This window comes from Plectropomus leopardus, chromosome 11, assembly GCF_026936395.1.
Source record: "Plectropomus leopardus strain MGB_pleo_1.0 chromosome 11, ASM2693639v1, whole genome shotgun sequence".
NCBI classification, from domain to species: domain Eukaryota; kingdom Metazoa; phylum Chordata; class Actinopteri; order Perciformes; family Serranidae; genus Plectropomus; species Plectropomus leopardus.
Genome location: NC_142186.1, coordinates 30,244,343 through 30,271,056, shown reverse-complemented (window position 1 = coordinate 30,271,056; position 26,714 = coordinate 30,244,343). Strand labels below are relative to the sequence as shown.

The 26,714-nt window shown below is 36.5% G+C and overlaps 3 protein-coding genes and 1 long non-coding RNA gene across 5 annotated transcripts in view; 2 read left to right on the top strand and 2 right to left on the bottom strand.

The window, feature by feature from the left end:
- Positions 1-1,324, top strand: part of LOC121946146 (uncharacterized) — a 64,533-nt gene extending 63,209 nt beyond the window's left edge. Inside the window, exon 6 of the long non-coding RNA XR_006105994.2 lies at positions 611-1,324. This is a non-coding gene — a long non-coding RNA (uncharacterized LOC121946146). The remainder of the gene's footprint in view (positions 1-610) is intronic.
- A 3,886-nt stretch (positions 1,325-5,210) lies between these two features.
- Positions 5,211-12,160, top strand: gpatch4 (G patch domain containing 4). Its single transcript, XM_042490834.2, has 8 exons — positions 5,211-5,365; positions 6,813-6,891; positions 6,986-7,059; positions 7,164-7,256; positions 8,128-8,244; positions 8,539-8,654; positions 9,890-9,940; positions 10,050-12,160. Exons 2-8 carry the CDS (start codon positions 6,813-6,815, stop codon positions 10,852-10,854), a joined length of 1,335 nt encoding a protein of 444 aa, XP_042346768.2. The 5' UTR covers positions 5,211-5,365; the 3' UTR covers positions 10,855-12,160.
- Positions 12,161-13,218: 1,058 nt separating this feature from the next.
- Positions 13,219-18,526, bottom strand: LOC121945996 (C-type lectin domain family 4 member G-like). 2 transcript variants are annotated; one of them, XM_042490387.2, is made up of 7 exons: positions 18,256-18,526; positions 16,930-16,998; positions 16,064-16,165; positions 15,641-15,835; positions 14,558-14,712; positions 14,258-14,376; positions 13,219-13,817 (listed from the first exon to the last, which is right to left on the bottom strand). In XM_042490387.2, exons 1-7 carry the CDS (start codon positions 18,314-18,316, stop codon positions 13,670-13,672), a joined length of 849 nt encoding a protein of 282 aa, XP_042346321.2. In that variant the 5' UTR covers positions 18,317-18,526; the 3' UTR covers positions 13,219-13,669. The 2 variants fall into 2 exon arrangements, with proteins under 2 accessions (XP_042346321.2, XP_087940717.1); XM_088084591.1 differs by having other exon boundaries at positions 16,064-16,162.
- A 941-nt stretch (positions 18,527-19,467) lies between these two features.
- LOC121946322 (asialoglycoprotein receptor 1-like) lies at positions 19,468-26,049 on the bottom strand. Its single transcript, XM_042490839.2, has 7 exons — positions 25,737-26,049; positions 24,497-24,580; positions 24,291-24,398; positions 24,011-24,205; positions 22,177-22,337; positions 21,376-21,488; positions 19,468-19,827 (listed from the first exon to the last, which is right to left on the bottom strand). The coding sequence occupies exons 1-7, from the start codon at positions 25,795-25,797 to the stop codon at positions 19,677-19,679; spliced, it is 873 nt and encodes a 290-aa protein (XP_042346773.1). The 5' UTR covers positions 25,798-26,049; the 3' UTR covers positions 19,468-19,676.
- Positions 26,050-26,714: the final 665 nt, after the last annotated feature.

Genomic DNA, 26,714 nt, shown 5'->3' with positions numbered 1-26,714 from the left:
TATAGTTCTAGTTGTAAATAAATTTGGGGATTTGTTGAAATAATATATGAGTTAAAAGAAGAAAAGTCAGAAAGGGGTAGAAATTTATATGTTTTAATTCTAACTAGTCCTTTTTGGACACTGTATTTTTGTTTTGTTTGTTTGTTTATGATATGTTTTTTTAAAAAAAAGGTCATTCATTTATTCATTCATATTGATGTGCAGTGCAAGCTGGGGTTACATCCACTAAGTTTTATCGCAATCTAGCCAGTACCTGTTCAGAAACATCTGCATGTTGTTACATATTGTAATTTTGCTGCCTTTCCTTACTGAGTTTAAGATGAATCTAAGGAAATTTATCAACATCTATATTAAACTGTAAAGAGGAGACCTCTGGCTCACCAGTTAGGATATGCTCCCCTCATCGGCTGAGGCTTTTGCAGCAGCACAGGTTCTTTTTTTCTTTTATCTTCAAGAAGAAAACAACTAAAATAGGCATATATATATATATATATATTCAACATGGAAAAAAGTATGTGGACACCTGAATGTCACAACCATACATGATTGTTAAACATCTTATTCCCAAAATATGGGCATTAATCTGCAGCCTTCACTCTTCTTGTTTCAGCTTTCCCACCAGATTTTGGAAACCAGGCAGCAGAGATTTTCCACCGTTCAGCCACGTGAGCGTCAGTGATGTCGACCAGTGATGTTGGGTGAATCCAGTTCATCCTAAAGGTGCTGGATGGGGCTGAGATCAGGATTTAGTGCAGGTTAGTCTGCCTCTTTTACGTGTAATTTAGAAAGACATGTCTTCATGGACCTGGATTCATGAATGGATGGATGGATAAAATTCTTTCTCACAGCAGGAGCGTACAAATCACAGACGGATGAGTAAGAATGCATATCACAGACATGTAAGACATACAGAGTTAATACACATAAAACAAAGAAAAAGGATTGGTATACGACACACCACAGACTGAAATTCCAGGACAAAAAACGTGGGTTTAAGAGCTCGTATGGCGGTGGAAACAAAGCGCTTACTGAAGGGGGCTTGTTGTAACAGGAGAGGGTCGAACTGTTGCCATAAAGTTGGGAGTACACTATTATCTAAATTGTTGTAGCATGAGGATTTACATTAACTGTAGTCACAAGGTCTACCCGAACACTTAAACAGGAAATGTACCTGCACGACTGACGTTTTTTTGTGATCAGATTGCTTTACTAAAAGCAATTTCATTTTAAACAGATTTTTTTATTCATGCATTTTAACATTTTTATACTGTAATTTTATCAGATTCTATTGTTATTATATTTGTTTGTTTTTTTAATTTTTCTACCATATATTTTAGACAGATTTTGTTACTAGATTCATTATATTATATTTATTATTATATTTGTATTTTTTTGTGTATTTTTTATATTTATTTTGCTTATTTATTTGTTTATTGTATAAAGGTACTTTCATTTCTTTTTTTAAAATTATATATTATCGACCATTTGTTTTTTACCATATATTTCGTACTGGTTGTTTTTTACTAGAATCATTTTTATTTGTATATATTTTGTTTTTGTTTGTCTATTTTCAAATGTTTTTTTGTATGAAGTTACTTTAATTTTCAGATTTCTATTATCACCTTTTAGAATGCACTTAAGCAGGAAAATGTTTTTTTCTTAATAAATTGATGCATGATGTGATGATGTGTTAACATATGCTATTGTCTAGTGTATGTATTAGTGTATAATTCTTTGCAAAGGTATTTCTTATTTTGACTGTTAAAGGACTAAATATTAGAAAAACATTATGTAGACAGGGGTGTCCACATACTTCTGTCCATTTTTCTCTCTCTCTGTTTTTATCTTAGCTGGGCTCTCTTTCTCTCTCACACACATACTTTATTGACAGCTGTGTAATAACCTCCTCTGAGATAACCGTCAGTCAGCCTTTGCAGACAGCAGTTGGAGGGCTTCCTCCCAAACAGTAGTCCAGCCGTGATAACCAGCCGGTTCAGGACGGGTGTTTTCCCCCCCTGCTGAGCGCTGACACAGATAAACAACTCATGGATGGAGGCCTGGTGGAGCAAACATCCTCAGTGCACGGAAACCCAGAACAGAGGGAAATTAAATAGTTTCCTGTCTGCCATGCAGAGGCTGTGTAGCATTCCCATGATGAGGACACGGAGATAAGGTGTCATCATTTCAGTGTTCTTTGTGGGGTGAGAAAAAGTGCAGTAAACAGTCAGTGTATTTCTACTATAGTTTTGTGGCTATGATTTGAAGAGCGTTGGCTGCAGCAGGTTGAAATGTCAGACCCAGATTCATGTAAAAATTGTGTTGCTGAGTTTATGGGAAAGTCTTCTAGAATAAAAGGCTTAGGTTAGTTTAGATTAGCCTTTATTGTGTCCCTCAAGAGAAATTTGTCTTCGACATTCGAGAGAATTCAGGTGACACAGTCACATACAATCAAACTGCAATCAAATACAGTATTAACCCCGTATTCATACACCTCAGGAGTGCAGAGCGCCCCAGGGAAGACGTTTTTCTGTTGGCCACCCCAGAAGCCAGCGCCGCCCTGGTTCCCTCATCAAAAAGCCTACGGGATATTTCCATTGGGTTTTGGATTATTGCAGAAAATAAGCTCTGTTGCGAACAAAAATATATGATACTTCGACATTTTATTCAGCAAGACAATTTTGACTTTTTTTAGGCCTAAAGGCAATCGACAGCAATAAAATTTTAACGTTAGGCTATAAATAACCACACTACAGTCACATGACTTAACGTCGCCACCAAAACAAGGCTGTAAAGCCGTGTTCAGTGTCTGTTGTCTTCTTTTGTCACTTGTTAGCAAACGTCTTTTTTGATACACATCAAAGCTTCAAAGTTCATGAGTGGGGTATTTACTGACTTATTTTATGTCTTACAACAAAACATGAAAGTCTCTTCAGCTTGTGTTAACCACAGACCTTATTTTAGGCTTTTAACCAAAAACACATCCAAAAAACTGTTGAGTTTAACACAAGGGGGCCGGAAGTGTTGAAATACTAACTTATTTCCAGGTTTTGGGACAAATTACTGGGGTCCTCTATCACACAATTCCCCAAACCCGAGAATTGCCCCACTTAAAGTGATTGCACAAAAGTCTTACACAAAATTATTGCACAGATTCCCTTCACCAGAATATTGCACATCCCATCATTCCTCTGTCTGTTCTGTAAAAACAGGATTTATTACATGTTCAGGAAACATTTTTAGCAAAAGGATATTAAATTAATAACAAAAATGCATTGCTCTTTGGGGCCTTTTTTCTCTCATTGTTTATGAAACAGAGAGCCTGAACCTGTTTCCAGTCGGCTTTGTTATTATCTGAAGAAGTGAACTGGCTTTTTACCAGGACTCCCATGGAGGCAGATTCTGAATCCTGCAGGCCATGTGTTGAATAATCCATCAGATATGTCAGTTTTGCTTCTGCATGGTCTAAATCTAAACCAGTAAAACTCCTCTCATTGACACACATTGTTGCACATGGATTATTTAATGTATTTTAGAAGCTCGTGCTGTTGATTTAGATAGAATAACATATTTGCACCTGGGATGCTTTTGAAATAATCATCTCATGTTTGGTGTGCTTGATTTTTTTCTGGTGTGAAACATTGCCATCTACTGACCGCCTGATGTGTGACGAGACACAGGGACGGCCATTGAAAACACGTGCAGTGCGGCCAAACATTCTTTAATCAAACATAACTTTATTTTAAATTCTAGTGGAGACCTAAATGTTTTCAGAATTATCCAACATGTCGAGGTGAATCAGTGGAAATCATGTAGCTCCAATGACACACTGGAACGAGGTGACAGAGAACATATTCGGTATGTTTGCCTGAATGATGCTGACAAACAGGGAGGAGTAAGATGAAAACAAGAGTAAATTATGCATTACTAAATCTGTAGCCCTGAAAGTTCTCTCTTCCTTCTCTGTGATTGTTTGTCACTTGATTCAGTCTGTTAGTCAGTTCGGTGAGAATATTTTTTATCATTTTACAAAAAAATAAATAAATACAAAATAAAAAAACAGAAATAAATCACAAGCTACAATAAAAAATACAATTTACAGTAGTGGAATGTAACTATTTTCCAGTGTATGCTACATAATACTGTAATATTTACTCGATGTTACTAATTTGACGTACTAGGTTACTTTTAGATCATAACATCATCCAAGTGTAAGTATTTTGAATTGATGAATAAATAAATTGTTATCAGGTTTCATACAAGGTGCTTGAGGTGCTCGTGGTATTTGAAATTGACTTTAGATTGAATACTTGAAATTTAAGTGAATTACCTTGGGTACCTTGAAAATCAGACATTTTTAACTTGGTCCTTGAAAAAGTACTTGAATTATGCAATGTAAATACAATTGTGAGGAGAAAAGAATGATCAATTATTTTATGAAACTTTTTAGATAAATGTTTTAAACGTTTTTGATAGTTGCATACCTAAATAATTTAACTAGTTATTAATAATAATATATATATATATATATATATATATATATATATATATATATATATATATATATATATATATTAATAAGTTATTTTAGGCCTTGGTAGCATGCTGCTGGTTGTGGAGGAAATTATTTCATCCTTAAAAGACAAAAATTAGTGCTTGAACAAGTACTAGAAAGCCCTTGAATTTGACTTGCCCCAGTCTGTATGAACCCGTTACGCATAAAGACACCCAGTATAAAACAGCTGAAATTTACCCCTATTTTTATCAGCTGCAACATGAGAGATGCTCAAACATGAATGCATCACCATCATAATAATACAGCTGTATAAACTTAATATTTTTCTGAAATTAAGCATTTTACATATTATGCACTTTTACCCCAGGTCACAGTAGGCTTTATTTTAAATCACATACTTGTGTACTTTTGAGATTTTAAATGCAGGACTTTTACCTGAAAAAGAGTAGTTCTACACAGTGGTATAACTACATTCATAAATCTGAATACTTCTTCCACCACTGGTATTATTACAGTACAATATCTTGTAATTATACAAAGTATTATATTATATTATTTTATATTATATTATAATGTCTATACGTATATTAAGGTTTCAAACGTAGCATTAATACTGGATTTAATTCATAGCCTACGGTCACTGTCTCTGCTTACCTTTTGGAGAGCAGCACTCTGCTCTGCTGCAAAATGACTCCGAGAAGAAGAAAAAAGAAGCCGTAGTGACGTGTTTCCGGTGTCATGTCAGCGCTCTGCTGAAGCCGCATGGCTAGCTACCGCTGCTGCATTTACATGTATGTTTTCCTCTTTAGCCGGATCTTGTGATTGAGTTTCTGTAAAACAAGGAGTCTAAAGGTATGTCGAGTTTAAACTACTCCCGTGTCATCGTTGTTTATAAAACAATAGCGGGCTAAAGACTCGATGTTTTGAGGTGTTTCATTTTTAGCTCTCGTGTTAGCGGTTAGCATCGACTCTGCTGTCAGAGAGGAAGCACCTGAAACATTTAAAATTGGGATTATCCACACGCACAAAAAAAAACGTCTCCAGGTGGAAGAACAGTTGACATTGCAGCAAATTTTAAAAAGTTTGGCTAATAAGTGTTGATATAGAAAAGCGTGGCTATTTTGATAATAACGTTATTGTAAAGAAAATGAGGCAAAAACACAACTGTTTAAAATGATTAGCACGCCGGGACTTTACATCCAGTGGTGGAAAAAGTTTTTAGATCCTTTACTAAAATAAAAGTACTAATATACATTGTAAAAATGCCCTCCAAGTTAAAACCATTCGTTCACTTAAGTATAAATATGGAAATACTATGAGCAAAATGTGGTTAAAGTTTATTAAAGCAAATATGGTCATTGTGCAGTAAAATGTTCCCTGACAGTGTTTTACTAGAAGGCTTATGTCTAGTGTTTTTGTTGGGGGTTTTTTTTGTTGTTTTTTGTTGTTGTTGATTGTTTTTTACATTAATAGTCCTGCTGCATTAATGTTGCATTTCCTTGCTATAGATGTGTAAGGTTGTGCTCATTTTAACTAATTTATATCCTGTCCTTTCTTTTATATTGCTGTTTTTTAATCTTTTTGGCTTTTTGTTTGTTTGTTTGTTAGTTCTCTGTTTATATCTTTATTATGATCATTGTTATTTTATTTCATTCAATTCTGTTTTATTCTATGTTAAGTGCCTTCCTTTGTATATATATATATATATTTGCATTATTTTGCCTTTTTAATGAATATTTTATTAAGTTGCTGCTTTCTTATTTGCTGCTGTTACAAAACAATTTCCCTCGCAGGATTGCTTAATTAAGTATTTCTACTCTGTTCTATATGCAAGTGACCACTAGATTTGCTTCACTCACCAGCCAAAAAAAAACAAATGTAATCTATTGACTGGCTGGTTAAATAAAAGTAGTAGTAGTAGTGAAAAATACATTATTTGCCTCTGAGAGGAATTCCTTTGAACAATCAGCTTATCATTTGGGTTGTCAAGAAAAAAGTGAAAGACGCCCATCAGAAGGCAGTGTCTTACAATTTCTCATTTTCTCCAAACCCAGGTCAGAAACCTGTGTCTGAACACGCTCAGATGTTAGTGTGTATCGTACTTTGCCAGCAACTACTGTCTATCTTTTATAAGTTAAACATTTTTTCAGATACAAACGCTCAGTTTTCTGTTGAAATGCCTCTTTTGGGTGCCATGCGTTTCAAAATGTCATTGTGTGTGCATCATTATTCCGATTTGCAAATAAAGAAGTAATTGACTCATGTTTGCTTAATAATCTACAAACTGTCCTTTGAACAGATGGCAGAAGTTGTACCAGAGAAAAGTCGTGGCTTGAAGTTTGCAGAGCAGCAACTCCTGCGTCACGGCTGGGAACACGGTGAGAGACTCTGACGTCTTTTGTGCATCATTTCAGCCACTGCAGTGAATCAGACTGAGGTACAGATTTCTCATCCAGTCTGCTCTGTCCTCAGGTAAAGGACTGGGGCGATCTGAGAACGGCATTTCAGAGGCTATCAAGGTGAAAGTGAAATGTGACAAAGGAGGGGTGAGTGACGTTTGATTTTATTCAGCATCTGCTTTCATCACTGGTGTGTGTTTGTATTCTGTAGGACGTTGTTTGTAGACTCAGGTGTTTTTTTCCTCTTTCAGGTTGGTCATAAAGAAGGGGAACAGTTCACCTTCCACTGGTGGGATCATGTCTTCAATAAGGCCTCCACCAGCCTGCAGGTGGAATCTGATCAGGTGAGTCCAACCTTCACACAGCTGAATGCACAAAGACGCTCACAGTCACCTCTGCTCAACACGACATGATCAGGGGACATTTTTAATTGACTCTTTAAATGCTGCCCCTTTGTCAAGCTGTCGGAGCGAGCATGGAGCCCACACTGTATCTAACTGCACTCCCTGGTGAAATATTATCAAAATTTAGGGAAAATTGAAAGGTGATTTCAAAGAGACGAATATGAGAGAATATGTGTTTGAAGGATATCAACAGGAAGTCAGACTCTCAAAAGCAAAAACTGTTAAACAGAGGTAGAAGCCGAATGCACAGATTACAGTGTAAAAGTGATAAAAGTCACCTGGAGTGAAGTAAAAATAAAAGGAGACTTCTTAAATATTTGTTCAGCTGTGTATCAGTGTGTCATCACAGTGACCCCGGGCACCAGCGTTGGTGCTTGATGGACTGGGAGCTCGCATATAAATATCATTATTGCACAATGTTTAGATTGAAATCTGCCAAACTGGCCTGAAAATGGAGAAAATCTGAAATGATTGCACGTGTCTCTGAAGCACAGCCTTTAGTTGTCGACTCTTGACGGAGCGGGGAGATGCTGCACTTTGATTGGCCAGGCTGCACTGAGGGGTGGGACATAGCATGATGCAATCTTGCAATGTTTAAAAAAGTTTATTCAAGTGAGTTGTGTACGTGTTTTGTGATAATGGGATGATTTATTTGAGAATGACAGCATTGTCACTTGTTATATTCAGCTCATTTATTAAAAGTATTTGCTGTTTTTACCATCTTTTCATCAGCTGATTCCAATGAATATTTTCTCCTCTCATGTTAATGATGGAAATCAGCTGGTTCAGTCTGTTTTTCTGTGTGATCCAGAACGGTATTCAGTTGAAGAAGACGGTGGAGGAGGATGAAGAGGATGGGATGATCTCCAATAAAAAGCCACGGAAAGCCACACTGGCCAAAGCCAAACTTTATGGATGCTTTGTTAAGGTAATTTCTTTGTTTCCTCTTTATTTGGTGGTGTGAATGGAGGCCAGTGGCACAGAGGAATAAGAAACACAGGCAATACTCAACAGGGTAACTTCATAGTCTATTTTGGTCTGTTTATGAGATTTGTCGACAAAAACAGAAACACAAATTTATCTTTTTAATTTCTCAAATAAACTGCACAAACATGCTGAAAGACAAAAAAAATGTACAGGCACATTTTTGTATGTTTATTTTATTTTTTAAATATGACTGATTCCAGTGTAAACTGTCTTCATTTCTACGCTTCTTTCTCAGTCAGCCACGCTGCTTTCCGGTCAGGAGCAGCCGGAGCCAAAGTCCTCCAGCTCAGACGACAGCAGTAGCTCGGACGAGGAGGACGACAAGAAACTGGATCTCTCCAGCACCACCAAGTAAGGACTTTGTCTGATGCAGACTTTGTGCAGATTCCTTGTTATATGTCATCAAAAGCTGCGTAACATTTTATCACTGTCAACATGACAGTTTGGGTGGTGTTTTTGCCCCTTGCTTTCGGTATAAAAACTTCTTTATAGTCAGCTCTTCCAGGGTGTTACAATATCGCAACAGTTAATGCAAATCCAACCCTGTGAATTCTGCGCGACTTCTGCAGTCACCACAACTTTTCTACAAATTTGACAATCATTGTAGTTTTCCTTGAGTGTCAGAAATCAAAGCAGTGGCTCACATTACCTCGCCAAACGTGACTGATAAAGACCGTACAAGGCAACTCACTGAAGTTCTGCAAAAATCGGGGGTGAACTGTTTAGCAACGTTGTGGTGGAGCCCCACCACTTTTCTACGGCAAACGCATCAGGAGAACAGCTGAAACACATCGACAACAGACGAGACAAATCACCATGACAGAGGCCGTTGCATCCACATCTGTTGCACGTGCTGAAAGAAAGGTGAGTTAGATTAGAGATGAGATAAGAAAACAGAACTTTATTTATCCCGAGAAAAACTGTTGTGCAGAGAGTGCAGATACATAGCGTGCATATACAAGGACTAAAATAACAGCAGAAAAAACAAATGAATAGCGAATATAAAGTACAATATATAGCAAATATAAACTAAATATACAACTAGATAACACTAAGGTAGAAAATATAACCAAAAATAGCTAACAGTAAGTTAAAAATAGGTGCAAACCAATTTGTGCGCAAACAGTATTAATGATATAAAGCTTATGGCTGCTTATGCTTATGTTTGTACAGTGTCAGATTTGAGGTAGTTTGTGTGAGTGTAAGAGTGTGTTGTTAATACTGTGGTTAATAATATATCGTAGTTCATTTTCTTTCCTTATTTTGTTTTTCTTATCTACTTCAGTTTTTTTATCGTTTGTTTTGTTTGTGGGTTTGAGTTTTTTTATTGGTTGTAATTATTGTTTCTATTATTATAATTTTTATTATTGCACCAGGAGGGGAATGGGTTGGGAATCGTATACTTGTCCTGCAGTGAAATCAGCATTTTAATGGCATTTTAATGACTGTTTAATCCTTCAGCTTTTATTTACTGATTACTAACTAACTACTGTTACTAACTTCTGTTATTATTGATCTTCAAAACACTTTGATACTCCATTATTAACAGTGCTGTACAATTAAAGTAATTCACTGATCCTCGACAGGCTCTCTGATGCTGACCTTATGAAGGCTTGTGGAGGACGCACAGCTCACAAGTAAGTTAATACATAAAGTTTTAAGCAAAAAATTAAGTATTTTGTTTGTCTGAGTAAAGCTTTTGTGAAAAGGAGCACATTTTGATCCATTACTGCTGTGTTTCTGTAGAGGAGCCAGACACGGTTTGACCATGAGCGCCAAATTAGCCCGGCTGGAGCAGCAGGAGGCTGAGTTCATGGCTAAGTATGGCAAGAAGAGCCAGCCAGCGAGCGCTTCATCGGTTTGTGTCACACTGACTCCACCGATCTCTGAGCCAGCCGAGCAGACAGAGAAGCAGGAGGAAACGGGCGAGGACTCTCGGAGTAAGAAGGTAAAAAAGAAAAGATCCTCTGTGAGTGTTCAGGAGCAAAATGGTGTTGAAGTGTCTGAAAGTCCTGAAACGGATGTTGAACCCAAAAAGAAGAAGAAGAAAAAGAAAAATAAAGAGGACATTGAGGAAATGACTGATGCAGTTTCCACTGAGGGGGATGTGATCTGTGTAGAAAACGGTGAAGTAGACAAGCAAACAAAAAGAAAACATAAAAAGAAGAAAAGCGATGCAGAGCAGAACAGAGAAGAAACAACGCTTTCACCTGCGGCAGAGAGCAAGACTTCAGAGGAGACTGCCGAGCTGCACACGGACATAAAAGTGAGGAGGAAGAAGAAAAAAAACGCCAAACACCTCTGTGAACCTGCCGATGAGGAGAGCAACAACACAGAATCCAGCCAGTCGGAGCCGGTGCAGGACTGCGCTCCAAAAATCAAGAAGAAAAAAGCTGCAGCTCTGTTGGAGGAAGCAGAAGTTCCAGAGGAAGAAGCAACAGTCAAACAGAAACGGAAAAAGTCTAAAAAGGACAAATGTGTAGCTGACAATACAAACGAGGAGGAACTTCCTCCAAAGAAGAAGAAGAAGAAGAAGAAGTCCAAAGAGTAGTGTTTGATCTGACACTGATAACTAACTTGTTTTTGGCTGATTTAGAAAGTTATCTTAAGTTTGGTGCCAAACAGAGAGTTTGTGGAGGCCGTGCTCTCCGATTTGACAGACCTGTGAATGAACTGATAAGAGAATATTCAGTTCAATCACCATAAGAAAGTGTTGGCAGTGTATGTTTCTGCATACCACAGACACTTCAAAATTTCAAATATGGTGTAGTATATGAGCTGACATTGTCATCGGGAGGTGGAGGGGACGGTTTATGGCGTGAAACCTACGCAAGACACCCGCCGAGGTGCAGACCATTGATTTAAACTTGCAAATAACATGACCCCACACTGTTTTTGCAGAAGCTCTTTGGGGTTGTTTTTTAGAGTTTTCTGCCTGAATAGTGCCTCAAAAGCTCGTTTTACCACGACATCACTGCATTTCCAGCTGGGATTGTGTCTCCAAAAGTAGGTATTTTACACCAAAACATGATCTTTTCCAAACCATAGCCAAGTGGTTTTTGTGCCTTAACTTAACCACGTTAATCACAGCCTTATTAAAACCTTAACTTGAAATGTATCCACGACATAATACTGTACAAAAGTAAATATCCATGTTTGCAGAAACATCCAAAGCCAACATTTACTCTGCAGATTGAGTTTGAATATCTTAATTATTTTAATTCAGACCGACAACAAGGTGATGACTTCCAGCAGTTGTGCCTCTTCTGCCTGATAAAACTCACTTTTGTGCTGTCAGATCCGTTTTTCAGTCAACACTGTCTGCTGGATTTATGATAACACGCTGCAGAGGTGACTGTAAGGAAAAAAACAGGCAGTTAAGTTATTTGCGAGTGATGCAGACTTTTTAATGATATAAAACATGAAATTTGTTGAACTGAATCAGCAGTCATTGATTTGATGAGTCACATGTTGCAGCCAAACTGAGCTTTTCTAAACTGAGACTGAAAATTTAATCAGCAGGAGCCAATGAATCGAAAGTTGCCTTCATGTGCATTTTAGAGGAAAATTTGATACGAAATATTACAAATGATTTGTCGTTTCCGCATTATAGAAAATCTCTCATTATCTTATTGTAAGAAGTCGTAACGTGAAAGTTGACATCAGACAGATGAAACCACTGGTTTCAGATGAGCTGAACTTTAATTAAAAGATTCGACACATCAAACTGCACTTATGAGATTCTTTTAGATGTGCAGATGTTTTTGATTTCTTGTGGTTCCACTTAGAGGGCCTTAAGTAGATATAAAGAAATACTGAAAGTGGAACTTTAACAAAAATAAACACAATGCTTTGGATTTTATGTGATTATTTATTTATTCTCAAACCTGAATATTTCTGAACGCATGTCAAGTATTTTGTCTCATGACAGTTGTTAGAAATAAATGCTCACTATTCAAACTTTTACCAAAATATTCCAAATACAACAGCATCAACATGTAAAACATGAGCCTGCTATCAGTGGAGGAAGACATGCTCCATATGTAGATATAAACGGATAACAAAAACACGATGAATCTTATTTTTATCTTATTTTATTTCCACGTAATTCTGCTTCTTCATTATAATTCAGAAAGAAATGTTCTACTTTTTACTTCACTACATTTGTTTGAAAGCTGAAGTTACTATTTACTTGCAGACTCAGATTATTAAACCTACCTAACATACCAATAAAATTTTATATATAAATATATATACTCATGATATGTATTATCTGTATATAGTGAAGAAATTATGATGCATCATTTTAGGTTTACATAAGACTTAACTGACTCCTTATCGCCAAAAAAATGCATTAATTATGATAATACAATATTATTATATACGTTATTCTGAAATGAGACCATCTGCATAATCTGTATTTTCATTTTTGGTACTTTAAGTATATTTTGATGCTAATTGTAATGTTTGGTAAATAAAATAGGAAATGCAAGTATTTTTACCTCGTCAATAAAATTTTTAATTTGGGACTTTTTACTTTTTCCAAAAAAAAAATGAATGCAGGACTTTTTAATTTTTTAAATTAAAATATGGAATGCGGTACTTTTACTGTTACCTTTGTAACTTGTTTTTGGGTGCCCTTTCTAAACAAATTTTACTTAGTTGCTTATTTACTACTTTTTACACTGTAGTATTGCTAATATTACTAAAATAAACTAAAATATCTGAATATTTAATCAACCACTGCTGAATTAATTTTCATATAATACAACCATTTTTATAATACAAAATAATAAATACCTCTTTTTGTAGTCTGTTGCTTATAAAAAAATAGTCATTTTTATTGATACAGCACAATTTATGCCATACATTCAGCTCAAATACTTTTACACAAAATAAGAACAAGAAAGGGTTAAATAGTAATAATAATTATAATAATAATGACAAGTAAATGAAAATAATAGCAATAAAAGTGAGAAATAAATGTAAAAAAGCAACCTTTGATTTCAAAATATATGTAAAACAGTAGTGTGATTATTGACCAACAGAGGTGATATTGTGAAACTTTATTGCACAATATACAGAGATCTAAAACTAAACCTGAGGTGAGACAGAGGTCAGGGAGCTTAAAATCCAGGTTGAGTATGAACTCTTTTAACTAAACACATTTAGACACATTGTCATAATGTAACACCAGAAACTGAGTTCACAACATGCAGCAAGTCGTCCACAGGAACAAAACTGTTGCATCATTTTGCGAATGTAGATGTTGCTTAAGTTCTCTTTGCTTGAAAGGCTTTGAATTAAATGGTTTTGCATTCGACATGAGGAGCAAGAATATGTTAGGAGAGCAAATAAAGCACTAACTAATTATCCCGTATCAGAACGTCACTCTCACAGACGAATTTGTTTTCCATTGTACAGTCTGCTGGTTCCCAGTTGGCTGTAACACTCCTCTCAGGGATGATCAGTGCACAGAGACCAGATGTACCAAGTGGCTTCATCGCCCAGAACCTTCAAAAACAACAGAAATATTACTACCTCTAATAATTTACTGCTAAGTACTGCTAATCTAACAGAAGTAAGTGTTAGAATAAAAAAGAGGCCAGATGTAGAATTAAATGTTCAAATTATGATTATTGAATTATTTCTAAGTGTGTGCTGAACCACGTTAATCAGCTACCTGTTTGTCTGTTGTTACAAACAGGTGTTTTTTGAGATTTCAGTATTATTCAATATTCCCAGTCCTTTGTTAACTGTGCCTTTTTTTGGAAACATGTTGCATAATTAATCCTATTAGACATTTGAAGTTTTGTCATAATTAGTGTATAATTTCTTGAGTTACAGTTTGTGCCAAATTTAAACTTTGCAAATCTCTCACATTAGATTTAATGAAAGCCCACAAGGCTGAGATAAGGAAATTCAAACGTTACTAAAAAAGAAGACTCTCTCACCCTCGAGTGCCATTACGTCCATCAATCCAGACCCAGTTTTTGTCCTTGTTTTCATACAACCCGAGCCAGTATCCATGATACCCGTCATAGTACCTCTTGATGTGAGCACTGATGAATTCCTGAACATCAGACCGTCGCAAATCGTCAGAAATATGCGCATTTAACACTTCAAGGCATTGATTGTGATCAGACATTAAGACCACTCAATCAAACTTTTGCATATTTGCTTTTTGCATTTTTTCTTTTTTCTTTTCTTTGTTTGTTTCGCTCTTGAACGTGCTTCGTGGTCGTAGAGCTCACCTGTTCTTGCGGACTATCAATCACAGCCAGATCTGCAGCTGTATTTTGACAATACTTTCGGCTTTCTTGCCATGTCTGCCAAGGCGATCCTTCATCGTAAAACAAGTAGCACTTTTTCTGGAACAGAATCCAGTTTTTCCCGCACAGCTGACACTCTGCATTCGTGACAAAAAACAGAGAAATGGAACGAGATTGGAATCTGTTATTTTAAAGACACAAATATAGAGACACATAATTATAAGTGCTGATTTTGGAGGGTGATGTTCTGTCAAATTCAGAAAATATAATTTAGCAGATGTTTTTTTAGAAATAAAGTGATGAATAATTTTATTTTGGTTTTCTTTTTTTTTTTTCAATCAATAACAGCATAAAGAGCAGGCGGAAGCCAAGGCTTTTTTTTTTTTTTTTTCCTATCCTAAATCAACCAAAGGATAAACCAGAATTACAGCAACAACAAAGAAACCAAATGAATAAATTAAATAATAACAAAGTTCTAATTAAAACTGTAATCCTCTGTTATTTCACACTATAATCAATCCTGAATTATTTTACATAATAATAATTTTGATTTATAATTTGTAATCATTTTACATTTCAAGACTTAAAAATAAACTTAACAGAGAGCAAAACAATTTCAATTTATCACTGAGAATATAATTTCTTTCTCTCAGTTTTACATTTTTTTTAATACAGCTTGTTTGAATTGCAACTCAAAAAGCCATTTCCAATGTTTTTAAAAACACTGTCTACAAATTTTAAGATGTAGGATCCTCTAAAAAAATATTTGTAGAATGATAATAGCATAAGAGCCCTTTTTCAAAGTTTAATCATATGATCTAGATGTGTTTTCTATGCATTTCCCCAAATTTCAGCACAGTAGGACATATATAGCAGCACAGTAGGACATATATAGCATTACAAGTGAGCAGAACAATATAACAAACACTGGGGGTCAAAGGTCATGGAACAACACCAGGTCGGGGAGACGACACCCTTTTGGCCTCAGAGCAACAATGATTTATGGGAAATGCTGTGTAATTTTTTTACGTTTGTGTAACTGTCAGCATAAGAAGAGGCACTCACTTTTATCTGGGCAGTAGTCGTTTACTGGAAAGATGTCAAATCTCAGGATGAGTCCCAGCGTCCAGTTGAGATTATCTGTGACTCTGCTCAGCTCCTCTGTCTCTCTCTCTAAGATGCCTCTCTCCTCGATGAGCTGCTGGTTTTGAGCTGTGAGGTTACTGAGGTTTACTGTCTGGTCGTTCAAAACCACATTGACTGTGGTGAGAAGGAGACATCAGTCAGTCGGTGCATGTTTTTGTCCCTGATTTTTTTTGACTGAAAACCTATTGAACATCACTTCCCATGTGGGTCTTTTAATATCAATTTCTATTGCTCTTTATATGTTGATAGAAGACATCTCAGACTGACTCAGTGTTTCTAAATGTGACGTAAGCTTCTATAATTATTCATAGAAAATTGCTCAGTTATGGACAGGAAACTCACTGTAGATGATGGCACTGATGCTCGCCACCAGGAGGACGCAGAGTATCCCCAAACACGCTACCAACACATGGAAGTGAGAGTGTGCAGCTGCTTCACCATCTGCTTGTAATGAGAAAGCTCGTATTCAAATCACAATTGTAATTATGATCATTCATCAACAACGTCATTATGGTTGCAAGGAAAATAGATTGGCATTTTGTATCGTAATACACTGTGTTTATTTTCTCCTTTTCTTTGGGATTAGGTGACTGAACAACTGTGACCCGCGTGTCCTCATGACCAATATACATTCTGATGTGCTACCATAATTACTTCTATAATCACACAGGACATAATTATTGATTATTATTGGTTTTTCAGAGCTTTTAGGAGTGAATTTGGCAGTAAACATTCAGTGTTGGAACTAGCACAAGAGCAAGAGCCAATGAGAACAAAACAACAGTCCGTCTTATTTTTTTTAAAGCATGCGTAGAATGACCTAGAATGGCTTTGGCCTCTTTTTTCCTCTTACTGTACTGTCCTCCACACTTCACTCCACATACCCAGTGCTCTGACATAAATAAGTCAGTGCTTCTGACTTAAATAATCACTCACTGACTACATTAACATGCACAAAATACCCCGAACACCCTTGACAGCCGCCTATTTTGCCTGTGGGATGAGGCACCGTGGCCGACACGTAAACTATCGTAGCTGTTATCAAAACCCTCCAAGCTGGAGAAACAGAGCAGATTTAGCTTTATGTCATCATCACTAAATGTCACTTTGAACTTTTCCCATAAATAAAGCATGGTCTATTATTTTTATTGTTGAATAGTTTAATTGGTTACATGGAAATAACAAATTCAGTAGATTTTCTAACTTACATGGTAGAGTAGTAGCAGCCTGCCCAGTGGCAGCAGGTTCCACTTCAGAATAATTTCCCTCTTTTTTCTCTGGACAACAGAAAATACAACATGAAGAAAAAAGTAATGATTCTTTACCATGTCACAATGAGATGTCTCTATGTGTTAATGTAAAGGGGAAGTGACTTAACATGGTGGTTATTTATGTCAGTGTCTATAATGTATGTTATTGGAGGGTTAGTTTAGAATTTAGATGGTTCAAATTTTGGTTTTTTTTTAATGTCTGCTGGTGCTACATGATGTTCCTCTCCTTTGATTTGATGCACATGGCTAAGTGCGTTCTGCAAATGCAGTGATGCTGTTATCATAAGTCCAGATGCACTGAAATATTAATGATTTCTGGTTCTCTTTATGTTGTGTATGTTATAGGTCTACATATTTTAAGAGGGAAATATTTTACTGGACATTATGACCGAGGACATTTGAATATGTTGGAACTCAACAGATTTTCCTGGTAAAAAACAGATAATGGAAACCCTGAGAGCAGCAGGGCTGATGATGAAGCTGCTTGCTGTGTGTGTTTGAGAGCGACAGACAAAGACATGGAGTAAAGGGACAGAGATCCGAGAGCAGGAGGTGGAAGGTGGACTATTGCATGCAATGTTTCTTTCGACTAACGCCTGGGAAACACCGCATGAGTGAGAAGCAGGTGTGCATCACAGAGCCTGTTATTTTTTTAATTTTGGCTTCTATGTTAACAGTTCAGAGCAGCCGCACTGCTGGTGTGAGAAATGCTGCTCAAAGCACTGCTTTGTCACTTAATGACACACCCGCCTAAATCCTGCAACATTTTATAGCTTACTAGACCTGCCTGTGCATCACTATTTTCCAGCGTTATTACAGTGTCATATTGGACAATGTGAGGCTCCATCAGACTGCAGTTAGAGCTTCCAAATGCATCTATACAACCAGTTTCTCTTCCTTTTTTGTGCTTGCGTGTGGTACTATAAAATGAAAAAATCACAATCAGGTGGCACAAAACTTTTCTAGGAGTTTTACAGCAGTTGTGATGTGGATGGCAATCTGTGGCCTGATGTAAATGAAATGCAAGTAAAGAGGCTGCTGAGGTATTCTGCTGTAATTTTCAGATTTGTTTATCATACAAAATGACAGACAAAAAATGGCTTTTTGTTCTTATACTGCACCAATATATAGAAAGGGAGTTACAAGTTAAAATAAGTGCAGGCTTCAACACTGTGATTCTCCAACAAAGAACCCATAAAAGGATGTTAAATAGTCCTAAAATGCTATGCTTAATTTAGAAAAAAAAAAAAAAAAGTAACTTACCTTTTGGAGCCGCACCAGCATTTTTAAAAACCAAAGTAGAATAACTGATTTCTTCCTCCATCCCAAAAGGCACAAACTGACGTACTTGCTTCAGTGCAGGAAATGAGTGTGTGTGTGTGTGTGTGTGTGTGTCTGAACAAGATTTATCAGCACCACCTCATGGAGAGCGTACAAGAGGTTCCTCTTTCCCCTGTAGAAACTGAAGTTTATGAGTTTGGTTATGACACCCTCACTGTACAACCTCAAACAGAGATGCTGGAGCTCCGATGTGGTCAATGATTACACAAGATTTGTTTTTTGTGTGTTTCGGAAGTAAGTCTGCTTCTGTAATGGGCAAATGTGCGCAATACTGCGATAGAAGAAGTTGACACATTTGATCTAATACGGAATCGAACCTTTTAACTTTTTATGTTTGTTTGTGGTGAGTAAACTCCCATCTGGATTTCTTAATTATTGATCAGTGTAGATGCCGACGCTGTATATTGTAAATTACCAGTGTCAGCATTGGTGTATTGTCATCATCATCACTGGGAAGATTGATACCGGATCAGTATCTGTCACCATGTTATTAACAAATAAAGCTGCAGATTTAGTATATTTCTGTTATTGTTTACAAATTGCATGAAAAGACTAAAACCTACAATTTGTTTGAGCCTGTTTTCACTCCCAGCTCGTCAAATGGCAACACTTTGTCAGTGGACTTTGGCGTCAGACACTGATGCACAGAGGCACCCTTTTACAGTGGTATAATACGTACTAGGCGGCAGCATTTTCTGAAGCACAGCGCACGGTAGTATAAAAAATGATAAAGTAGGGCGCGGTGGATAGGTCAAACAAACTCAGGACTCTCACCCCGGACCCAGCTGTTTATGTCCGGAAATCCATTGTCAATGTATTTTAATAACATAGCATGCTCGTATGTGTGGCACGCTAAGGTTGTGACCTTTGTCAAATGACATGAAAAATGATGTTACATTACATCAGTAACAACCATACTTATCTTGCGTAAATTCAATTACTAGTTCATTACTGAGGTCATAATTTATGGTGATGTTTTACTGGACCACATTATAATGAGAGGTGTTTCTAACTATCTGTCCTGTCTATTTACAAACTGCAGAATTTTAAAAGCAGCTCTGAGTATAATAAAAAAAACATAAAGTGGCCACTGAGTGTATGTCAAAGGAATACAAAGAGATTGTAACATTTACACACCATAAAGCAGGCTTTAGGCTTTATTCAGTTTGCTTTTTTGTCTCCTTAATATAAACAAATATGGTGGGCCATATGTAATGTAAATTAGACAAGAACCAAAAGCTAATAAACAATAATACAACAGGAAAACACAATGTTCTGGAGAAAAAACAGCTTTAGATAAATAAATAGAAATATTTCTTAACCGATCTCAATAATGTATATGATTAGTAGTCCGGTTTGATCAAAGCTTTTGTTTCACAGATCCAGCGGTTCTTCATGCTACAGCTCTCCTTTTGCCAGTTGGCCAGAGGATTTACTTTTGGCAAACTGAGACCACAAGCTGTTGTGTAGCCAGGATGTTGCGTTACCCAGTACCTGGTGAAGGAAAAAAAATCTCATAGATTAACATTCTGGAAGACATTTTTGTAAATCAGTTAATGATGTTTTTTGAGCATCACAACCCTGAATCAGTGGTGTTTGCCGGGGTGGCCGAAGTGGGACACTGACGCCATGAAGTACGAGCGCTGCTGCAGGCACTTGCATTGGCATATCTTTAAACTACCATTTTTGTCTCCACTGCCCATAGCAACTCTGATAACTTACACTGCAGTCTCTCACATTTCTGTTTATAGTTTATTTTTAACGCTAAATAGACCGACCAGTCACAACACAACAGAGTGACACAGAGTGAAACTGATTCTCCAAAAGTAAATAGAGCAATAGCAAGTGTAAAGTGCCCAAAAAATGTAATTAATCAGCCTGCGGGAGAAAACTTTGTAACACTTCTATCAATTTATTTGCAATTAGGAGTGTCAGGTGGCTGAGTGGATAAAGCATGTGCCCCGTGAATAAAGGCAGTGTCTTTGCTGCAGCAGCCTCAGGTTCAGCTCCCGCCTGTGGGCATTTGCTGCATGTCATCCCCGCTCTCTCTGCCCCTTTCACGCTAATGATCTGTCCCAGCTAATAAAGGCTAAAATGCTAAAAAATAATCTTTAAAAAAAAGAAAGTATGTCAGACCAGATACTACTTATGCACATCATTCACAGGTTTGAGACTGAATTGCACCTGTACGAAAGTTCGTTTATTTGTCAAACAGTTTAAACTGACTGGACAGAAAGCCAATCATAATGGAGTGGCACCTGGGGTGGCACTCAAATATGAGGGGTGTCCCGTTCCACCCCTAGACACGCCCCTGCACTAAATGACACATTAAACTATCAGGATTTCATCCATTCAGTCCGATAACATTTCAGCTGTCGATTAAATAATTTGTATTCCCATTCAGGATAGTGGAGTGCTATACTGAAAGTTTCACACCTGGGAAGTCAAACTTTTGGCTTCATGAGCCATTTAGCAACTTTCAAATAATGGAAATTAACAGGGCGACATGTCCGAAGCTGTATCCAATTTTCTGTAGGCTAAATCCATGACATAACCACCATGAAATCCTTACTTTACTTTACTTTACCCATACTTTGTGCTGGTCGTTATTTCTGCTTCTATAATACTCTATGCTTGGCATCAGAGCGACTGTAACAAACAGCGCTTTTACACTTTAGTTTTTGTGTATATTAAACAAACAGGCTATATGAGGGTTTCATTTGTGAGTTTTGGAGGTGCTGGTAGGTGGATTTTCTTGCCTTTAGACAGAGCCAGGTTAGCTTTATGCAAAGCTAAGCTAAGCTGGCTGCTGGTGTACAGCTTCATATTTTGAGTACAGACACCAAACTGATATCTGTTTTCTTATCTGACTCTGCAAGAAGGCAAATAAGCCTATTTCCCCAAAATGTGGAAGTATTCATCAATGCTGAAGTTTGCTTTGCATGCAGTTAACCTTTTATAGTTTGCTTCGTCCGTCATTTTTTCTGTGCATGTGTGTGTGTGTGTGCGTGTGCGTGCGTATGTATATTTTTTTGTGCTTACATCACAGTGACGTTGCTTCCATCTACCCACATCCACGAGCCGTTCTTGCTCAAGCCGATCCAGTAGCCATGTCTGTCAGTATTGTAGTTTTTTGTGTGGTTATTGATGAATTCCTAAATTTGAGAAACAGGTGATAATTAAGAAAAAATATCTCATTATACTAGCTACAATGTTATTGTATTAACCATTTTAGAATAAAGATTTCAACACATTTCATAGAAAATCATGTCTGCAAGAGGTGAAAAACACACCTGGACAGACAGGAAATCATTGAATTATCATTGTGAAAAACTGTTTAAATATAACTTTTTTCAGCTGCGCTCTTCCTTTGCATCAACTGCTTTTTCATTTGTGGCCATCAAACATTGCAGCTTCCAGCTGAGCCAGAAACAGACACAGACCATCAGATGTTTTCCATGGTGTTAAAAACACCAACACTAATTTCACTGTGATCCAGATTTTATGCCAGATAGTTTTTTAGTTGTAGCCAACTTGATGGATGTGTTGGTATGCTGATGTGTGTTTGTATTGTAATGTTTTTAGTGGGTGTGATAATAGCTTTTAGTGTTAGGGATTTGTTCTGTTTGTACCCGCCCAGGTACTGCAGATGAAAACTCTCTAATAGCTAAATCCGGTATGAGTCATCTCTTCTCATTTTGAGATTATACAAAAAATACATAAAATACATTTAAAAATTAATTATAATTAGCTGTAAAGCTTATATATATATATATATATATATATATGCTTTGTTTGAGCATGAAAATATTAATTAAATCAATTTAATTAAATCAATCTTACCTGTTCCTCCTGGCTGTCAATCACCACCAGATCTGCCTTCACTTTGCTGCACTCATCGCGGCTTTCCTGCCAAGTCCTCCAACCGAAGGACAAATTAGATTTTGTAAACAGGTAACAGCTTGACTGAAACAACACCCAGTTGTCCAGACAAGGTTTACACACTGTTAAACAGGAAGAAGACAACAAAATCATAAATACAGTCTTTTTCTCACAGTCATCAGTATTATAGAATTAAACCTGTTATTAATCCCTTTTAAATGAAAAACACATTTTGTATAAGACAGTCCAAACTCTGAGGGCTACTTTCATGAGCAAAAATAAATAAAGATGTCATTTATGTTAAGTGAAATGACTACATTCACAGTTGAGCTCAAAAGTGATCGGTCGTAAAACAAGAGCAGTGACAAAACCTAAACAGACTCCTAAAAAAGTCAGTGGTGGAAGAATTTTTAAGTAAAAATACCAACTATGAAAATACTCTACTTCAAGTAAAATAATAATACTAATAATAATAAATAACTATTTATATTGCACCTTTAAAAACACAGTTTTCAAAGTGCTTCGACAAACAAAGCAGAGCCGAGGCAGTAAACCCCACAGTTTCAGGTTAGTCAATAATGCCAAACAAAGGCCAGAAATACAAACACAAAGACAGTAACAGCATAAAGGCAGTAGACACACAACATTAATAAGAGTGATGATAATAAGTAGGATCAAAACAGAATAAAAAGACAAGTTAAAAGATGAATTAGAAGATAAAATTTAAAGACAATCGAAAAACAGACAAATTAAAGCACATAAAATCACATAAAGGCAAATCTATCTAATTACAAACTTTTCTTATCTAAAAATATGTATCAGCAAATTGCCTTTAAAGTATGTTTCCTGTCAGTGTTTTACTGTTATACCTGATGTTTAGGGAATAATATCACTGCTGCATTTATGTTGCATTTTGCCCCTAAAGTTTAAGGTTGTGCTAATTTTGACTCCTTAGCATCACATTACTTGTGAGGTGGTAATTCTGCTTAAATAGTTGATCTCAATCCTTTGAAATTTGAGCAAATTAGTTTGATTTCATTGAAAAATCAGCAGGAAAAAGGCAAAAGCCACAAAATTTTAAAAAATTTAGAGAAAGTTTGACAGGAAAATAACATCAAAATTAATTGGAAAAATAGAGAGGTAGGTTACAAAATGTATGTTACAGAAAATCTGCAAATGTATTTTTAAAATTATTTTTAACACTTAATATTTTTGTTTCTGTTGTTCTTTTTTTTTTGCAAATTTCCTGCTAATATTTGGGTCGCGTTTTTGTAAGTTGCTCAATGCCTTCTCCCCGTGTTTTTGAAAGAAATACAACCAAATTTAAAGGGGTTTTAAAGGGTTAAAGATATACTCATGGATTTTCATCTCTCTCTGTCATCACTTTTAACAGACACTCTGCCCTCTGCCTGTATTTTCCTGTTTTCTTCACACTCAGCGATCTGGTGAAGTTGGGGCTTTAGAAAAAGGCAACAACCAGCAGCAGACATGCAAGTAACAGAACAAAAATGCAGATATGGCGAGGCAAAACGGCAAACCAGTGAGTCTGTGGCTGGCTTTTAAATTCATTTTCATTGTCGAGCGTGTGAACAGACAGTAACCGACAATCCTGCGTAGTCTACCTTTAGGAAGTGGGAAAATTTTCTCAAATCAAAAAAGAAAACAGCATCCCCCGGTCTCCCATGAACATTCAAAACCGCAAATTTGAAGATAAAGGGTTATCACTGGAAGAGTTGTATGTATTTAAATGTTTTTAGTCACATTTCACCACTGACAAAAAGTACCATGTTTTCACCTTTCTGTGAGCAGTATGTCTTCACTGGGAAGTTCTCGTATTCCAGTATGACTCCGACGGTCCAGTTGAGTCCGTCTCTCTCTCTGATCAGCTCCTCTGTCCGTCTCTCTAAGTCGCTCTTTTCTGTCTTCAGCTGCAGATTCTGTGCCGTTAACTTGATGTATTCTCTGTGCTGCTCGGACTTGACTGTGTTGACTGCAGTCAGGGGAGAAACTTTTACTGTCGCGTCCACTTTTCGTTTTTAAACGGTTTTTAAAATAGTTTTAAAATGTAGACTTACAGTGGATACTGACTGCGATTACGACCAACACCAAGATGACACAAATAATCCCCAAACTTGCTGCCAGTAGATGAAGTAGAGTACACAAAGGAGCTTTCTTTTCATTTTCTACAAAGAACGGAAAAAGACAAGTGATTTATGTTACTGATTTACAGCAAATTTTAATCATGTGTCACATTTTTTAAAATTATATTAATCGCACAAACCTGTTATGGCAGGAGTTGTATCACATATCTTCTCCTCCAGTGTCTTCACCTCATCGTAGATTATTTCCATGTCATTTAGGTTTTCTGTAAAAAGCAAAAAAGCTTAAAGGAAACGAAAACAATTTGTGGCTTTCAGCACACTGTGGTAAAAATGTTTTTTTTTGTTATTGTTTTTTTTTTTTTTTACATGAAGCTGCTTTATTTGGTGTTTTTCCACTGAAAAAAAAAACTTTTAACACAAACTAAAATCTGGTTTTATAATGTAATGGGAAAGGTAACAACTGGTATTCACACCTGCATCAAATGACTCTGCATTGGTCACTGGTATTATCACTCCAGCTTGGACCAGCATTGGTGGGAGCACAACTCTTAAGTGAACACGCTATTTGTAGCCGCTAAAGCTGCAAGATGCAATGACACACCACCACTAAATACTGATAATCTCCGCCCAATCAGCTCAAACATCCTCCAAAATTATTTACCACTGACTTTGAAACAGAGGCTGAATAAGTATGAGATATATAAATAGAAGTACACACCTTTTTAGTTGATTTACCCATGTTTAAAAAAACCCATGTACACGAGCTAATTTTGGGGGATAAAAAGGGGTATAATTTGGAGACGTTTCAGCTTGTTGCAATCTGCAATCTTCAGTGTTTGGTGTCACCAAATTCCCCGAATTCTTACACACCGCTTATTTTAAATACTGAAGTGCTAAAAAGATCTTTCCAAATTTAAATAAAATCAAGGGTAATTTTAAGATAGAAATTAGGAGGTTCAGAGGAATATGATTTTACACTACAGTCATTTTTAAAATAGTTTAAAGTATAAAAGCAATGGCATTCAAATATAAAAATACTCTATTAAATAAAAGTCCTGCATTAGAAATCTTATTAAACTACAGATATTATAAATAAAGTTACACATGGTGCAGAAGAATGACCCCTGTTAGTGTTAAAATATTATATTTTATGTAAATTGATTTGAACTAATTTAACCTGGGTAGTTTTTATGTAAAGTAATGGATAATAAAGTAGAAGACAATTTTCCCTCTTAAATGTAGTGAAGTAGAAGTCTAAGGTAGCAAAGGACAGAAAAACTTTAATGCAAGTATCTCAGATCTTTATTTACTGTAAGTAAATGTACTTAGTTACTTTCCACCACTGTCAGCAGCTCAAGCTCCAGCTTATCTGACTGTGTAAGCACAACATCAAAGTACAGCAGAGAGCAGATGACTCACCACGTTTAGATGCACCGTTAGTCTTGAATTTCACGGCCACGTAATTCAGTTCTTCTTCCATAATCACATCAGGAGACAGCTTTCACCTCAAAATCTCAACCTCACCTCAAAGACTGAAACACAAAAACTCAGACCACCGTAGAGGTTTTAATGCCGTTTGGTTTGGTTGCAGAGAAGTCAGCCGCAAATGGTTACTGATCCTTAACTTCCTCTTTTTGAATGTTGCAAGAGTGACATAGTGGGCTGATGTTTTTGACAGGAACAAAATTTCAGTATGCACTGAGCCAGGCGGCACAGACTCATTATTATGTGTATAAAAACATAAGTAAAAGAGTCGGCAGCGAAATCCTCTCTTTACTATTTTTTTTTTAATTTGACTTTAATTTACACTGAAAAGTTTCTGTGTCCTTTGTTACTGAGTCACTGATGAAAGCTGGCGATCATCCTGACCCGGGGACACTGGCTCTTAACTCATTTTTGTTTTTTCAGACCAGACACCTTTCACAAGAATTTAAACTTTTGAACCCGGGGAAAAATAATTTGAGTAACAAGAAATGTCCAGAAAATTGCAAGAAATTAGATTTTGTTTGCTTTATTAACTAGGGGAAAACTGTATCAACAATTATCATAATTATATTTGTAAAAATATTGTACAGTTTTTTTGGGGGGGGTAATTCTATTTTTTAAAAATTTCAGATGATTTTCTTTTCCTTTTTACTAATTATTTACTAATTTGGGGGGCATACCTTCTTAAGTTGCCTTTTTCTCATGTTTTTGAAAAAATAATGTGCCCAGCTTTCAAAGGGTTAACGGGACACAACCTTTAAAAGGAGATCAGAATTGTTATATTGGCAGGTTCGTCAGCACTTCATTGTTCATCCTTGAGTCTTAGCATCAGGGGTGTCGTAATGGAGGGAAAAGTGGGACAGATTACCCGGGGCCCTAAAAGGAGGGGGCCCTCGAAAGCCTGAAAGTTAG

What these genes read in the sequence shown, in the direction of transcription:
- gpatch4 (XM_042490834.2), top strand. Translation starts at nt 6,813, where the DNA reads ATGGCAGAAGTTGTACCAGAGAAAAGTCGTGGCTTGAAGTTTGCAGAG. An exon ending in TGAAATGTGACAAAGGAGGG is followed by an intron (nt 7,060 to 7,163) that starts GTGAGTGACGTT and finishes TTCCTCTTTCAG; the next exon opens with GTTGGTCATAAAGAAGGGGA. An exon ending in TGCAGGTGGAATCTGATCAG is followed by an intron (nt 7,257 to 8,127) that starts GTGAGTCCAACC and finishes TGTGTGATCCAG; the next exon opens with AACGGTATTCAGTTGAAGAA.
- LOC121945996 (XM_042490387.2), bottom strand. Translation starts at nt 18,316, where the DNA reads ATGGAGGAAGAAATCAGTTATTCTACTTTGGTTTTTAAAAATGCTGGT. An exon ending in TGCTGGTGCGGCTCCAAAAG is followed by an intron (nt 16,999 to 18,255) that starts GTAAGTTACTTT and finishes TCTGTTGTCCAG; the next exon opens with AGAAAAAAGAGGGAAATTAT. An exon ending in CATCAGTGCCATCATCTACA is followed by an intron (nt 15,836 to 16,063) that starts GTGAGTTTCCTG and finishes TTCTCACCACAG; the next exon opens with TCAATGTGGTTTTGAACGAC.
- LOC121946322 (XM_042490839.2), bottom strand. Translation starts at nt 25,797, where the DNA reads ATGGAAGAAGAACTGAATTACGTGGCCGTGAAATTCAAGACTAACGGT. An exon ending in TAACGGTGCATCTAAACGTG is followed by an intron (nt 24,581 to 25,736) that starts GTGAGTCATCTG and finishes TGCTTTTTACAG; the next exon opens with AAAACCTAAATGACATGGAA. An exon ending in GGAAGCAACGTCACTGTGAT is followed by an intron (nt 19,828 to 21,375) that starts GTAAGCACAAAA and finishes TTCCTTCACCAG; the next exon opens with GTACTGGGTAACGCAACATC.